The 17,500-nt window shown below is 45.4% G+C and overlaps 2 protein-coding genes across 6 annotated transcripts in view; one reads left to right on the forward strand and one right to left on the reverse strand.

The window, feature by feature from the left end:
- Nucleotides 1-17,500, forward strand: part of LOC126578970 (F-box/LRR-repeat protein 16) — a 34,361-nt gene that overhangs the window by 7,218 nt on the left and 9,643 nt on the right. The gene's annotated exons all lie outside the window — the stretch shown is intronic.
- On the reverse strand, nucleotides 12,790-13,656 carry LOC126578975 (gametocyte-specific factor 1 homolog). The gene has a single exon (XM_050242128.1). It carries the CDS (start codon nucleotides 13,524-13,526, stop codon nucleotides 13,035-13,037), a length of 492 nt encoding a protein of 163 aa, XP_050098085.1. The 5' UTR covers nucleotides 13,527-13,656; the 3' UTR covers nucleotides 12,790-13,034.

Consider the following 17,500-nt stretch of genomic DNA (forward strand, 5'->3'; position numbering starts at 1 on the left):
AAAATTACTTGTGTAACGAGGAGTATGTACTATTCTATGCCAGTTACTTATGAAGATAAATTAGACACAGCGACCATTCATTTTTTATTCATGATTCAGAAGCAGAACCGCAAAAATGCTCCTTCGGCTCATGGACATTCAGAATGTTCTATAGGTCTATTGAATAATGACGTACAACTAACTCAACAGCCATAGTCTCTAATATCATCTCAACTACAGGGTGCGCCATCAGGATGTATCCTATTTTAAAGTTGAATAACTCTGTCATTTTTTAGCCGATATTAGAAAATAAACCAGTTTTATTAAGGTTATTCTATGCCATTTATTGTGGCATACTCAAAATATAATATCGATCAAATGACCGCCTTCATTCGACATACAAAAAAGAGGCTCTTTTTCGGGCATTTTACATTGTTTTGATAACATTTAGGAAGTTATTTTGGCAATTTCAGCTCCAATATTTGGTTTAAGTTGTTTTAAAGTCTTTGGTTTGTTGGCATAGACCTTATTTTACAAATAGAATCACAGAAAAAAGCCGGCGCTGTCATATGCGGCGAACGAGGATTCACCATCCATTGCTCGACCACAGCTTTCACTATTGACCAATTATTTTCAATGTAAAGTGTGACAATTTAAGTCCGCTCTTTTAACCTGAAGTGATGCGTTACTAAAATGACACAGATTGAAGATTCAGAAACTGTCCTATTTGTCAAAATCGATTGAAAAATGACAGAGTTATTCAACTTTAAAATAGAATACATCCTGATGGCGCACCCTGTACATGAACCAAGAGTCTATACAGGCAATAGATAGGATCAAATGGCCGGGAAATTGATGTCCTTAGAGTCGGGAGCAGGTCCAATGGAGCAACGCATAATTCTTTGTGAAATCCTTCTAGTAAAGTTACTAAAGAAAGTCAGCTGGCATCGGACAATGATGGGGGATGATGGAAATGCGATACATTTTATATCTCTGGTGATATCGTATTAAATCATGTGTTATAGAGTCCCATAAGCTCCTCCATATAATATGGGGAATACCAATAGCTTCAATGCAAAAGATCGCATTTGAACCAAAGAGACGGAAAAGTGATATTACAACGCTACAACACACCAGGCACCTGGGAAACGTAGACGCAACCTCCGTATTTTCTGGATATCTGGATGTGTTCCAGATTATTTCGTTTTTGCAGCGATAGAACATGTATTTGCACACCAGCGCATCGTCACGATTTAGTTCGATGAACGGAAAAACATGAGTTTTTATTGCAGAAATCCTCTCCAAAATTTATCTAAAACATGGACAAGATATCTATAAAACGAAAAAAAAAACAAATATAAACCGTCAAAGTATTATGCCTTCGCCTGGTATTTAACAAACAGCTGGATAGCAGACAGGCCGTTCTCACATGAAGGCCATGTAGATCTCGTTAAGACAGCGCCACTGCTGGGATGCCACGGTTAAACCACAGAAATGAGCCTTTTCCGTTTCATACCGTACATGGCATTGGACACACAAAAAAGACAAATCGAAATGATGGGGCCCCTTTTCGCAACCGGCGCAACGATTCTGCGGTCCGGAAATATGAGAGCCGGATCGTCAGTGACGGATAGGTCCGGTATGCATGGAGTTGCACGACGGAAAGCGCCATATCATATCTATCATGGTTGGTGAGTGGCAGAGGTGAAATTGAATTTTGGTTTTGCACTTCTTTCACGCTCGTGCTCCTCTTTTCAGCTTCTCTCGCTCTGCTTCTTATAGTTTATTGGATTCAGTTCGACCTAATGGATTGGAGCCGCTCGGGTTTTGTACCGCTCATAGCGGTGCCGTAACATAGTGTCAGGCGACGAGTCCTTGAAATCGGTCGCTAGCTCAACTCGCCAGCTGACGAAAACCCGTGTCTAACCGAAACGGTGATCCAATTGTCAAAACAAGAATTCTATTATGATCCTCGTCTCCCACAGTGGAAAGCGAAGCATATCGATTGAGAGACTGCGAGGACGACTGGCATTCTTTCATCCAGTTCCATCCTTTTACGAACGATTTAAGGATATTTGGTGCTGGCTGGCACACACAAAATGTGTCCTGCTGTCAGTTGAGCTCGAGACGAAATCAATTAGGATAAGCGCTACCCGCTGCCATAATCGAATGGTGAGCCCCTCCGCCCCCCCCAATACCGATCTGTAGCTCCTTCATTTCACGTCATCAACCGAAAGTGCAATTCCACCAGTGCTCCAGTAGAGTGGAGGAGGGCTTTTACGTCCCCGTTTCAGCACCAGCACCACAAAGCGGCGTCGGTGTCGAAAAAACAAGGACCAAGACACCAGAAATCGTCGGAATGCCTGCCCACCCGGGTGCCAGTCTGGCTGACGGCGCGAAATGGCTGACTTTTGGATTCGCTCGTTTATGGTACGCAATCAGCCACGGCCAATCGGGAAAACGCTGTCGCGCTGATGCTGCTCGCATCACTTCTACATGCATCCTTTTTTCTGACTGAGCAACTGAGGAGTAGTAGAATGCACGTAACAACACATTTTGCTTTTCATTTGAGTTGCCAGAGTCGTGGAATTGTTGATTTGTTGGTAATGCAATACCAATTTCTGGCACACAACAAACAGTACAGAGAAGCGCGGCGGAGCCTAGAGCTGTTGTGGATACTGGAATTCGCATCTGATGAATTCCATGAATGGAAGGGCATCATAAATGGGGGGGGATGGAAAATAACTCTCTTTATCTTTTGCCAACTCCCCTGCACTGTACAAAATGGACGTCAATTTCATGGAACACGTTGTTATCGGCATTGAATTATTAGCTGTGAGAAAGAGCGAACACCCGCAGCATCGTCGCAAAATATGCTGCTGATGCTTCCATGCATTTTTGCCGTTGCTCTCGTGCGCGATCGTGGTAGTGTTGACGTAGGACGAGTTTTAAATAAATTCCAACGAACGAACGCATACCATGTACGCTACGCTACGGTTGGAATGTTTATCGTGCGCATTTCAGCGCGAGAGTCGGCTAGGGAATGCGTTTTATGCGATGCCGTGCCACCGTGCTACGCCCCGCTTTGCATGCATTTGCCACACCGGCTGCTCGGAAGGAAATCTCTGAGTGTGTTCGGTGCTCCGGTCACCGAAAAAGCGATGAAATGATAGAAGATACGACAACTGCGTTCAACTGTGTCGTCTTTGTGATGCCGAATGGTAATGTGGGGCCCCGTTTTTTCTGATGTTATGCCGCCCGGTTTTGCCCCCGACTTGCCTCGATAAAGTTTATTCGATTTTGCTAATTTGATGAGTTGATGACACGGGGCTCATAAATGAGAAGTTGAAGAACAAAGTTTCTTTTTCGGCTCCTCTCTGCTACGAGTCGTGCTCTGGAGGGGCTCCCTAATGATAACTTACCACACGACGAGTATCGATTGCAGCGAATCAGGGAGTGAGACAGCGTTTGGAATTGCTTTTCCCTAAGGGCGGAACCATGACATTCCCCTCGAAGAGTCGCAAACGATCAAATTGATCCGTCGCAAACCTTCGGAGACTGCTTTCAACTTCTCAATACGACGAGTGGAGTTTTGCGAATAAGACAATCTTACGCGGAGTGGTTCATATTTCGTCGAATCTTTTTCTTCGGCGACTTGGAATACACATTAGCCGAGAGGCAAATACTGGCAGTACCGTGGAACTCGGAGAATCTGGAAGGGGATGGAATATGAAAAAAGCTCATAAATAAACAATGTTTGCCTCTCAATGCAAGGAATCGGAACCCTCCCCCCCTTCTCCATTCCTGGTACATTTATGAATCAATCAAACAACGATTCGCAATCGCTCATAAACTCTCGCATAATATGGTATTGTTTGAAGATGCGGATGAGTACGTTCGTTGTTCACGATTTTAAGGACCCTCAGAAATCGAGTTTGGTCGTTTTTGTGTCGGATTTTGGAATAGAAATCAGAAGTTCGTGTACCTTTTTTGTGTATACGGAGAAATATTCACCATTTGCTCGTTGGAATAATGCAATTCACAAACATGGCTCCGGTACTTCTGCGAAATGGTTCCATTTATAATTCCCTTTTAAATATGTTCGGCAGAGGACAATTCGATTGGGAAAGTTGTGTGGCCAAAGGAAATAGAAATGAACATTGGCCTATCGATGGTATCGACAGGAAACGGTGATGGCTAAATGGGAGTTTTCGAATTTTTTGGTCAATGGCATATCCCAACTCGAACCATAAACGAGCATTTTCTGATGAGAAAAGGAAACACTAAAGTTCTTTATTTTGTTTTCATTTCGTTGCCCATCGAATGCAAACAGTGTGGCTGTGGCTAACGATAATTGATTCAGCAACATTTTTCCTGGCGAAAATAATCTAGATTTTGCAAATCTAGATAATGGAAATTCAGATTAAAAAAGGAGCCTCCCGCGTAAGTCCCCGCCATTTCACAGTCCCCGAGGTGACGATGAGAATACTCCATTAGCGAGCGGTGCTGAGTTTGCTGATTGCGAGCATTTTTTGTTATGCTCTCTGGTCTGCTACTACTCGCTGCTGGTACAGTATTGGCACCACAGCGCACCAAACGACGACAAACAGCGATAGCAGCGATCAGGACCGCCATTCAACATCTCGAAACTCAATCAGCTGATTTGTGTTTGCGCTCGCGCTGCCATGTTCTGCTAAAAATAAAGGACCGCTACCGAAGTGGCGCCCTTTCCGTAGGCACTGTAACGCAATTATCTGTTGCCGTATTTCAATACGTCGTGCGGTATGCATGCCAGCCAATGGTTGTTTTGCTACGAATCTCGATTATTCGTCCTTGTGTACTAGTCGCGATCTCCGCTGGTTTCTTTTGAATTTTCCCTGTTTGATGTTTCATACGAAACACCTTAAGCATCTCAAGCACCTCAGCAATAAAGACATCACAAACGGTAAAGGTAAACACACCGTTTTTCACAATCAAATAAATTCCGGCACATAAAGATCGATCTGAGGGCGCGGGACGGCAGGCGAGGAAGCGCAAAACCCCAAATCCCGAGATTGAAAACCTCCCCGTTGGGGGAGAGGACATACTTTTCCGCCATTTCGTTCGTGTTAATAATTTCCGTTTCGAATTTCCGGCCACCACCTAGAAAAGGAAGAAAAGCGAGAAGTAAAAGGGAAAAATGTTTTCCGTCTTCACCATCTTTTCCAAAAATACTACGCCACCCCTTTTCCCCTGATGATGCCGTCGCCAGGCCATCAAATGACGTCCGTTGCTTCGTGTGACACGATTCCGGTGCTGATCTCGACCACTCCTCGCACACTCACGAGGTGGGTGGAAAGCCAATTTTCGACTTTCTACCTTTGCCAGCCCTCGACTCTGGGTAAGGTGGTGCGTAAATTAGATTTCCTTCCCACATCACATCGTCGTGGTTTTGGTTTGGTATTTTTTTTTTCTTACGGCTCACTTTTGTTGTTGAATTTTCTGGGCAATTTCCCGATTTTTGTGGATTTTGATCCGTTTCCAGCGGGCCGAACTGGATGCCAAAATACCAGCCCCAGTGTGGTGTGGGTGGAAATGAAAGGTTTTCCTTCATTTTTTCCCCCTTAAATTCGTTGAAGACATTAAGGTGCTTGTGTGGAATGCGTGTTTGCGTAACGCACGGATGACGCAGGTGAGAGTGAGTTTGGGCGGTTTGTGGTAGCCGGCACCGCTGCCGTGTGGGAACGGTGGCCACATTCTGCGTCACCGACGGTTGTGAGGGATGTCGGGACATGTTTGTGGTATTTGTGAAGATTTTTTGCAGACAAATGGGATGTTAATTCGTGCTATTAATCGAGGAATGGTTGAAGTTAAACACCTAAGAATCTCACTCATGTTAGCATGCGATCTGCAGTTAAAAGTATCAACCAGTTTGGAATAATTTGGAGGTGCATGGCGTATTTTATTTTGATTTTTCCTAAACCCCAACTGGTGCCGGTGTTCGTGAACAGAGAGATGAATGCAATTCAAAAACTGACCGCTCCGGAAATACGAAATGATGTAGCTCCGTTACTAAAAACCCGATGATGGAGGCGCCAGGTAGCCGGAAAAAAAATAAAACCACAAAAGATCTCAAACTCCATTTTGTGGCGAATGTGTAATGATTCGAAAAATGATTCTTCATTCTATATTTCGAACACTACTGTCAGTGAACCGAATTTCATTGTTTAGGTAAACAATGCAGTACACTTATTAAATAAGGACATTGCTTTCCTTCTTAATTCAGTTGATTGTCTCATTTTCAAAAGAAAACTAATTTTTAATAATATCTATCTTTATCTGCTTTTCTCATCTTTTCTCGAAAGCAGGATGGTTCAATACACCTATCAATTTCCATTAACGCTTGCTTCTTTGCCCAACCGTTGATACTCTTAAAGAATGTCCATCCTCACCTCACTAGTGCTCTGAATCCTGCCAAACATCTTGATGGTCCAATCACTCATTGGCCTCACAACAAATGACCGTCAGCAGAAAGCTCTCGGTATCAGGATGGTTCCCATCGAGCGTAGCCTCGTGACGATGCGTCACGCACTCTCGGGTACCAACTTCTGCTCGCTCGCTCCTTTCCGAGCATAAAGAGCGTTTGCCTTTGGTTGCGGTTTCGCCTAGTTCCGATTTGCATACTTGTGCACCCTCTTCCGGGCCAATGTTTTGTCATGAATACCAAATGGCAATGGCTGTACCAATTGGAACGGATTTAAATGTCATTTGTTTCATGAATTTAACATCCGAGTCTGTCCTTGGTGCCGATGGGAGAAGCATTCGCTTTTTCGCTTCTCTTTCGGTGACATGTGACCACCAGCGAATCTGTCTCTCTTTGTTCGTTGTCTCAACATAAAATGGTTCGCTGCGGAAGATTGGGAATTCTTGAAGGAAATGGAAGACAGTAACGATATCACTGGGTCTTTGTATCACTATGCATCAAATTATGCGGATCAGTGTCGTCAGAACATGAATTGATGTTTCCAAACAAGCAAAAAGGAAGCATCTTCTGCGCTTAGACAAAGCATTAAAACACGCCATAATCAGCTAGCAACATACGACAAGCAAAGGATAGCATGCGAGGATGAATTCATATTTAAACACTTGGTTCGCTGGAAAAAGCGCATGTTTTCAGCACCGAGGGGATAAAAGCACATACCAAGCGAGACCATTCCACTCGGTTGAGGTGCGCTTATGTGGGTTCCTCTACGAATGGTAAATCGAAGTTTATTTGACTTCCATTATGCTCTTTTCCTGTGCTACTGGTCTGTCGGCTGGTCTGTGCTGCTATGTCGATAACTCTGGCGACTCGCCACACGCCGTAGTATTCGCTTCGGTTCGCTTCCTTGCACCTGATCCGTAAAATCGATTTTCAACGCCCGGTGGTTGGTTGATAGGGTCGCTTTTCTGCTGGTGCCCCCAAACACAGCCGCACTGGAGCGATATGCCGGATTGTTTTGTTTGAATTCGTGCCTATTACGTATGTACGTGTGTGTCGTTTCTTTTCTCCTTTTATTTTTTTTAAACTCAAACCAAACCGATTTGATTGGCAAAAAAGCTCTCTATTTACGTGTTTCATGTTCAATTTTCCGCGGATTTGGCTGCAGCAAGCATTACGATAGCGTTCTTCCGATTGGAACGTAACGTAAATATTGTTTTTTTTTGTACAAACGCACCGAGCTCTGCTAGGCTCGATCGCGTCCGTATCGAAGTTGATAAATCACTTTTTGAATACCTTTGAATAAACAAACTTTTTTAGCCTGGACCGCTGTGTCGATAAAGTACAGCGAGCAGTGTGCAGAGAGTATTTTCGGCAGCATAAAAGGCTTAGCGAACAAAAGCAATCCATTTGCAGCTGACTTAGCACTGAGTTGAAATGATTATTCCAGTCGCCACAAGACTCCCTTAACTGTGAGCCCTCCGGCCTTTACATCCGCAGCATCATAAATCAAACGCACTGCCAGAGACGGAAACAACGAAGAACGAAGAGAGAGTTCAGAAACGGCGACGTCCGACACCGGAATGTTGTTTTCATTCTTTGAAAATATGAATTCACGTCTACACCGCCGGCTTCCAGCCGCATAAACCGCGGTTGGTGCGTCAACATCTCAAGTAACTCTGGATGATCAAAAACAAATTTCACTCTCAGCCGCCCGCCGACTACCGGCGGTGCCACAAACAGACCAATGCCGGTTGGTTGGCTTGCCATTCCAGTGCACTGCAGAGAAGATCAGAAACCTTTTCCGCGGTGGAACGCGCCCCGCCCGTTATGTCCCCAGCCATTGGACAACCACAATTGGTACTCGTCTGCGTGTGGTTTGGCACAAGAAAGACCATCCCCTTGCGCCCCCCCCCCCCCCCTAAATACTTGCCATCCTCTTGTGGAGAGATAATCGGGAGGATAACGCCGCATACACCATCGCACCAGTGCTCCACCAGTCAACAGAGCAGGAAGCGTGTAAATCGTGATTCTTCTGAGAGTAAGAGAGGGGACCAGACAACGACAATGGTAAACGAGAGGACAACCATCGAAAGTCTGGCCGCCAAGACTGGCTGGCGCCAGCGTGACTTCGAATTTATTATTATTTCCTTCTCTGTGCGTTCGTTTTTTTTTTGGGCCGGGACTGTGCTGTGCTGGTTTTGATGCTGCAACGCATCTCCGCATCCGTTTGCACTTGCCAACGCACCCAACCGGAAGGGCAAATGTTCGGCAACGAAACGATTGCCATCAGCACGAGGGGGATCTGATGTGAAGGCGAACAGTGCGAAACGGTAGTTGTTTCGTTTATTGATTTTTCGTCCGTTTGCGGCAGTTTCCGATTGACTTTTGTGGTGTACGGGCTTGTGTGAGTGAGTGAGTGTGCCAAATTGCATACGCGACACCGTGCCGGGGCTTCATATCCGGGCTGGTGCGAATGCGGATGTGGCGATAGCTCGTGCTGAGGAACGTGCGTGTCGTAGAACGCATTATTGATTGGTGTTTGGTTTTGGAGCTAGCTTTTCCTGTCTATGAGCACAGTGTGCGCTCGTTGGTTGATATTGGAATATGTTGGAAAAAAGATCATAAAATCATTAAACATGAATTAATAAACTCCCCGCCGAAAGGAATACAATTTCTCCTTCCAATTTTAGCTTTAAAACAAGTTGAATGTCACCTCTCTTTCGATGGCATAAATATTCGTATTACGACAACAGCACGAGAATTGCACGCCATGCAAGTGTGCAAGAATATATAGGAAAAGTTTCGATGCTCTCGTGCTGTCCTCTGTAACGAGACGAGAACAAATATGACAACACACCACTTGCAAACCTGAAGTTGTCCGTTTCATGAAACGATTGCCAACCTTCGTCAACGAACGGCTGCGAGATGATTGATGATGTCAGTTGCATCGTACACCATTGCCATTGTGTCGCCTATTATTACGTCAGAATAGCTGCTGCTACTGGCCGATGTTATAACATCGTGTAGTTACATGATACCACTTGCCACCGGCTGGCAGGAGCGACACCAGGACCCAACCGACCATGATGGATGTCGGCAGTTATTTTCTATCGTCTAATTATGAAGCGTGTGAAAGGGTTGGTTGTTGGTGGTGGTGTACAGTTAGTGGTACAGCAATGGTATCCCGTTCTCCACAAACCAAACTCTGTCTGGGTGCATGCTGGTTTACGCAGTACGACCGCACTCCTCTGGTTCCTTATCTGGGGCACAAATGTTTGATTACTGATGGGCGTATGTAGGACGGTAGGCGGTGTGTGCAAGGAAATTCACTGGAATAACGTTTTCTTCCCGTTTTATCGTCAGCAAGACAAGAAGCAGTAGCAGCACCACACGACCCCTTTGGGTGCATTGGACGATGAATATTTTATATTCAGTCCTTACCTTACTGAAGCCCACTCCGTAGGCATGTCAGCCATTCAACGGTCGGTTCTTATTCTCGAGAGGCCTATTCAGGAATAGTTTCTTTTCAAGTCAAGTATTACTGCTATCCGGTGCGTACCGATACTGCCATCCGGTAGCATTAAATGGTACGTCTGTAAGGCTGCAATGTACACGTTGATTGTATGGAAGGCAGAGGTCAATATTTAAACAGATCAGCCTTAGAGACTTAAAAGGAAAAGTTCTGATCGAAATCCACAGCATACGCTCACTCATTCATTGAATAAAATAGCTGTTCACCGACTGATTCAAGCTGAATCAACTATCCTGACTCTCTAAGGCTGGGAGAATTTTGTCCAGCCATTGCCAAGGAATCGTTTCTACAGAAAAGCGCTTGTATTTCAGCGTCAAAAGTCTGGTAGCATCTCCCGGATGGACCCGAAGACCTTCATTGCACCGTCAGACCGTCTGAGCTGCCAATCCGACGTGATAATCCTGCGCAATCCCTGGGAAAAAGCGTAAATTTCGATCATAATTAGGTTTGTGCCACGATGATTAGCATGCTCATTAGCCCCATCGATTTATTTAATTAAAAAAATGATGGCATTGGAGATACACAACGAGTTGGTGTTGCAGAATATTCGGTTTTATTCCTTTTCCCTTCTCAGCGAACAATTTTTGCGATATGGATTAAGGTCAAACCCCTACAGAACACCACCAATCTGACTGCTGAATGTGGCAAAAATCTGGTGTTGTTGCGGTTAAGCTCACAGATTATCGATTGTACTTGCGGTATCCTGCCTGGTGAATGTTCAGCTGGCGTGGTTTATGCTGTCACACCACAGACTCAATGGAACTTGGGGATTACACAATTCTTCCTCGAACGGCAGAAGAAGGACACCCACACCCCAGTCCGGTATTCAATCGATCTGCCTAATGATGACTATTTTTAGTGCTTCAAACTACTAAGTGCTATAAGTGCCGCACTGTCGCTTTCGGTAGTAAATCACGTCAAACCCTTCCAGCAACTGGTCCAAGGTCCCTGCCCTGGTCCTGGGTCCCTGGAGTGGACTTGGGAAAACGGTGCCCCCAACGGTGCTGCAACTTGGAGTGCTGCTGTCAGTCACCGAACGTGAAACGACGGTCGTCCGATTTGAGCGACTGGCTGGTAGAATAGAATTAAAGCCGACTGATTGGGCTGGTTAGATTAAAGAGAGGGCTGACTTTGCAAAAGCTCATCCGTAATTAGACCCATCATCGGTCGGTCGCTTTCCCGCGGAAGCATAAGACTGAGGCCCCTTTTTGGTCCGTCGTCATCGCATCATTTTCAATTAGCGAACCATTCCTACCCCGTCTCACGAGGCTTGTATTAGGTAATGAATGTGGGCATGGGTAAAAGTGTTGGGTTTTTCCATGGAAGCGAATTCTTCCAGTTCGTTGTGCTTGTGCTTTACCTTGAGTGTTACATAACGCTACCTTCCCATTAGTCGAATGGCAAAAATGTCCGAATAATCTTTTCCACTATCTAAGATTGGATTCCTAGCATCAACCATACACCTTGTACCTAGCATCCAATGGAAAACGAAAGCAAAACACAACCTAGCAAAACAATGGACCAAACGCTCCATGATGCAGCTATCGGGCGAAACACTCATCAGCCTTTTCAAATTACTCGCAGCTTGTTGATATCACATGCATCGGTGGCTCCTCTGCTACAACCCTCGTCAGCCTCATGTGCTCCAAGAAGTGTGCTCCATCTTGTTCCTTTTATACCGTCTCGGCTGATCTTACCAATGGAGGGTTGTCTTTTAATTTCAACCTTGGTGTCGGTTGGAACGGACTCCGGCAAAGGCGTGTACATGATGATCAGGCTATACCCAGAGATGCAGAATGCACGTGCCCCTGCCATGTGGGACGTGCTTCGAGAGTGTGTGATGCCATTGTTAACGGTCTGGCCACCGACCGCTGCTGTGCAAATAGCCAAGCTGAATAGGCTCTTGCCATGTGCTTCTCCCTGTGGCCTGACCATCCACGAACGGTATGTTTATCAGGACGCACGAGGACGAGACAAAAGACAAAGCCAAACACAGATGGTGACACGGCCAGCGAGAAAAGACGACACTCCCTCTGAGGATGAGCCCTGTAAGTTCCGCTGAAGAGGTCACCCAGTTCTGGTGTATAACAATAACCAGCCAAGGCTCTACGGATGGCAATGCACGTAGTCGACCAGCCCGGCTTGTTTGAAGACTTCCGTGTACATGGCATGCAGCTGTTGATGAAAAGCGGTTCTCTTGGGACACAGCGTGCCGCAGGATGTGTGGTTTTCAGTTTGACTTTTCATGTACCAATTTTCCCCGAGCGGTGCCTAACCGACCGACCGGGGACGGTGGGAGCCGAGGTAGCTATGCTCAAGGACCACTTCACTTGCTATATAACCGCAGATGAGCAATGTGTTAGCCGTTTGTATCGCACGACACGAGACCACAAACCTGTGCTGCGGCTATGGCCTGTTAGTACTCAAGCCGGGTTCCGTCTCGCCACTAACCCAAACAAGGACCAGTGCCGGGGTGGTGCTTCCGTTCCGCAGAACACATCCGTTTGACGAGACCGCGCTCTTCACCGCGGAGACCATGATGTACCGGAGCATCCTTGTGTCGCTGTCGGCTACCGGAGATGAGATTATGTGTGGTTTCCATGAATAACAAATGCGACAGACACGAAAACAGGCCATGACCGTTGGCTAGGCTTGTTAAGGATCGCCAGCTGGCGGGCTGGCTGGTGAGGTTTAGTTTCCGGTGTGACAAGAAATTAGTAAAAAGAATGCCAGCGAAAGAAAAAAAAGCAAACATATCCGTTATCGAATGTGTTTGCCAACATTAGAAAAAAAGGAATAAAAAAAAAACGGGGAATACCTTTAAAACATTTATTGTTTTATATTATATAGTCTGACCGCTATATAGTAAGCACAGTAACCTTTTCCGTGGTATTTGATAACATCTCATCTCTTTGTACGCTTGCTATACAGTGCGGCATTCTTGTTCATTCCTGTTCGCGTTTCTTTTTCCTTGTCGCAGCTTTAGCACTACATGGCTATATTATATTGATTTCTACTTTAGTATAGTCACGAAAACGTAAAACAAAATCGAGCGCCTAACTATTGCTTCCGCTTGCTCAGTTCCATGTGGCGTATTCGTTCTTCCTCGTAGAATGCACGCTTCTCTGCTGGAGTCAAGTGGCAGGACTGGCGAATGACCTTGTTCTCCAAGCAGTATTTTTGCGGGTTGTAGGCCGGCACATCCATGTCGTCCCAGTTCTCTTCGTCGTTGCCATCATAGCTTGCTGTCTCCGTGGCGTAGCTGGCCATTGATGATTGTGCCGTTTCCTGGTTGCTACTTCCCCCCGAGCCGTCTTTCTCCGTGTAGCGAAACGATTCTATCAAAATCCGGTCCGGGCAGGTCTTAATGTGCTTGGCGTATTCGCGTGTATGCAGGTAGTGCGTTTGGTTAAACGGGCAGATCACCATACTCGACGATTTGTGCTGCTTCCTGCACTTGAGCAAGTGCTTCTGCATACTTTCCGCCGGAATCAGATGGGCCGGATTGAAGGGACACGTCGTGTCGTAGCCGAGCTTCTTCGTTTCTTCCATTGGTTGGGCTAATTGCACAGTTTTTCGTTGTTCGAAGCAAGATTCACGGATTTTTTCGCACTTTTCACTCGGAAACCAGCTCCAAAAACCAGGCCAGCCACCGCTTGTTGTGAACAGAAAAACAATCGAAAGTGAGAAGACGTGGCTCACACACACGAGACACAGGCACACACTCCCTATTTGTCAAAAAACAAGGGAGTTCAGGCGTGCGCAGTAGCACCCTGTAAAAGGGAGCTTTCTACTCATTTATTCAAATTTTAAATAGTTTAATTCGTTTTTTTAAAAATGGGACAGATGCTAAAACACCAGTTTGGAATATTTGGTTACAATGTTTTTATGACAAAAATATTCTCTACATTTTGGCTTCTTGCTTTATCGTGCACACGTTGCAGCATTATGTAGCAGTTTGCATGTTGAAACCTCAGCAAGGGTAGAGAAATTGGGAATGTAAAGCGAAATAAAACATAAAGTTACTCTTTGTCCTCATCCTAGGTGCAAATGGAAACCCCAATGGTAAACTGTTGTAACGACTGATAGTTGAAAATGCAACATTCCCCGTTGATAGTTGCCGCTACAAAGTTACCACACGGACACAGTTTTCCAGTTCACACGTACCGGACATTCTGCAGATCGTGTTGCATTTTTTATGCCATTCGGTCCATGGCCATGTTCCTTTATCCATTGCCCCTTATGAACACTACTCTACTCTAAAACCAACACGGTAATTGATGAACTTTATTCCGTACCGTGATCTCACTCAAGCCCGATATGCGAGTCCACACCAGTTTATGATTATGAGAAGAACGGTAGTAAGGTTGAATGATTTGATTTAATTGCCCTCTACGCCACACACATTTCACACGATGTCCCTTGAAAAGGAACAATGCACAAAGTGCTTGGCAATGATCTAATGTTGCACTATTCGGCATATGTCGCTGCACCGTGCTACAGTGTATTTTCATGGTCACAGCAATTTCCACAGAATTCCGACATGATTGTGTTATTTCACGGACAACCATTGTCCGGGTAAGAGAAGTGGCCTTCGTCGTGTGGATGGCGATTGCTGGCATTTGGTCATGCGGTTTTTCGCATGTCATTCCCTCCGCCAGCATACCCGCCCACGCCCGTGGAAAAGGGGTTTCCGCTTAGGAAATGGTTTAGAGCTATTATCCTTTCACTACAGCGCACCTCAGACGGAGTAGTTCCCTTTTAAGTTCGCTCGCACAGTAGTTAACGTGACTGTTATTGCTGTCATTTGGGGGAGAGTGAACATTTTAATGACCTTGAGATCCATTTCAAAGTAGAGAAGTGGAGGAATAGAAAAGCTGCTACACGGAGCTACACGGTACACATCTGTTCGATTAATCACGCCCGGTATGCGCGATGAGAGTGATGCTTCATTTGGCTTGAGTGATGATTCGTGTTCGCCAGCATCTGCCGCCACGGATACGCCATGGTATTGGCCTCCTCTCCTCGGTATGTCGCTGGATTGAGCTTGGAGTTATTTTGGCTTTCGTCGCTATTTTCAAACGGTATTACCGAAAGGCATTCCATTCCGTTTCTCACACGCCACCTCAGCTACCCACGGGAACACCGCTCAGGTATTCGAAGAACACCAGGCGTTACGCGGGAAACAGCAACAGACCCACGCCGGTTTTCGAAGCGAAAAGCACTCCCATCTCGTTGCCTGGAGATGGGTTTTCATGATATTTATCATCAACGTGATGTGATTGCTGGTGCACGGGCGCTGGCTTGCCTCAGGCAAAGATTGATTTAACATTTCTCGCTGCTGCGCTGGTGCGCCGTTGCGTATTGAGTTGTGTTCGTGGATTTGTGTAGGTGTTTGGAGAAGTTGCGAAGGAAGCAGATTGGCTCCGGGTATTACGAGTTCATTCGGTGTGCCCACCTCGTAGCTCGTGGGTAGCAAAAAGGCAATCAAATTAATAATGTTTCCTTTTGTGAGACCTCTTCTTGCGCCTTCGAACAACAGACGTTGCCACCGGATGCTGCCACTGATACACTGCTAATTAGATGGTGCAGTCAGCGCGCCTAATGAATTTATCACGTTGTTGATACTAGGTGAATGTTGTTGATACCATGTGATCGTTGCATAACTCACGCACCGAGTTTTCGTCGGAAGAAGGAATGGGAATCATTTACATTTCCATGGAATAGCATGCAGTGGTACATCAGAATCAAGGTTATTTTTTTGGCGAATCAAAAGTTGGTTGTATTTTTAATCATAATTTATATGCTTTTATGATGTGCTGTATCGCTTAAAACAATTGTTGAATTGGAGTAACAAATTGAAATGTATTAATTAAAGCGATTTAATGGTCCTTTCGGAGGATTAAAGTTTACGAATTTCACGAGGCATAGGTTTCAATTGTTTCAAATGCGAAATGTTGACCCTAAACACTCATGAGGTAATACTGAAAGGTTTATACAATCTAACTTTTGTACTATTTGGACATATCGTAGAGCGATATTGCTTTATCGAAAATAAGAGATTTGGCCTCCAAAGTAATAAACAACCACAAGCCTACAGCTTCAATCACTGCGGCTTGATGTGGAGAATTAATGTGGAACCTCAATACATTTCTATGTGAATAAGAAATCATCTCATTTTGTATGTGAACAAGAAGCATCTAAAGCATACTTCTCAAACTTCCTTAAATTCTCAGAGGATGTAGATTGGTGTAATGAAAGTTAGCTCGAGGAAACATCTTTTATGCTCGACACGATTTGCTCATTGTCCACTGCGTCGATCTTTTTTCTTTATAGCTGAAAATATGTTTTCCGGCTTTTTAATAGACAAATCTATCGTCGTTAAACATAAAAATCCCTACAAGTCGATGCAACATATTTTTCAAATTTTTCGTTACATGCTCTCCACCAACAAGCTCTTCGTTAGTCAAATTTCGTAAGAAGGGGTATGGGAGGTCGTTTACGATCAGACAAAAATGGTTAGACGTGATAAAAGGAAACAAATCCAAGTGGCATCCACCGGTAGGCCACCGTACCACTCGCACTCGCGCGCACTTTCTCGGCTACAAATCAGCTGATCGGCTATTAAGCACCTCAGGGGAGGGCTGTATCACATTATAAATAACTCACACCCGAGTACACTCTTCAATCCGCCACCCATGTGCTATGTGTGCTTGTAAGTGGGTGGGTGTGATGAGATGACTAAGCAAAAGGAAAATCAAAAGAAGCGAACGCCGGCACGCCAACAGCTCTACCAGCGAACGGATTCTCGGACTGCGGTCGCCACGGGAATGCTAGGAATTTACTCACTCCCCCCTTGTTGTGGTTGTGTGTAACGGCATGTTTCTGCAGCAAGTAGGAAGTTGGTCGATGTACCGATGGTGATGCTGGTGGTGGTGGTTGTCGTGTGTTTAAACGATTAGATAATAAAATCCTCGCCGGTCACTACCACCCCTTTACCATGGTCGCAGGATGAGGTTTTAATTTTATGTTGTTCATCAACCGCCTCCCTCTGGTCAGTGGTTCAAGTTGTTCGCAGGCAAATGACCCATGTACCCCAGGTGGACCACTTGGAATGGTGGGACGTTAACGGACCAGAGGAAACAGTTGCTCAGTTTCATAAACTCACTCTCAGTTCACTTTCCTTCCCGCACAATGACCGACCGTCTATCATCTCTCAGTCTGGCCAGCTCTCTCTCTCTCGTTCCCTTCATTCGCCAACAGCGCTTGTCTAGTGACCTTGGCTTGACGCTCGACAAAACCGTCCACTGGTGCGCCCCGTGTGGGGTAAAAAACGAATCCTTTATCGGCATTTTGTTTATTTACAAACCAGCACCAGCACCGCGGATCGAACGGGCGAGCCGGCATGGTTCATGTTTATGATGTTTGTCTAAGAAGAAGGACGGAGGTTGGCGGACGTTTGGTGTGAAAAATTAACGCCAATCGACGAGTAGCACAAGATGAACACAGGGATCCGAGGGAGAAAA

Source organism: Anopheles aquasalis, chromosome 3 (assembly GCF_943734665.1).
Source record: "Anopheles aquasalis chromosome 3, idAnoAquaMG_Q_19, whole genome shotgun sequence".
NCBI classification, from domain to species: domain Eukaryota; kingdom Metazoa; phylum Arthropoda; class Insecta; order Diptera; family Culicidae; genus Anopheles; species Anopheles aquasalis.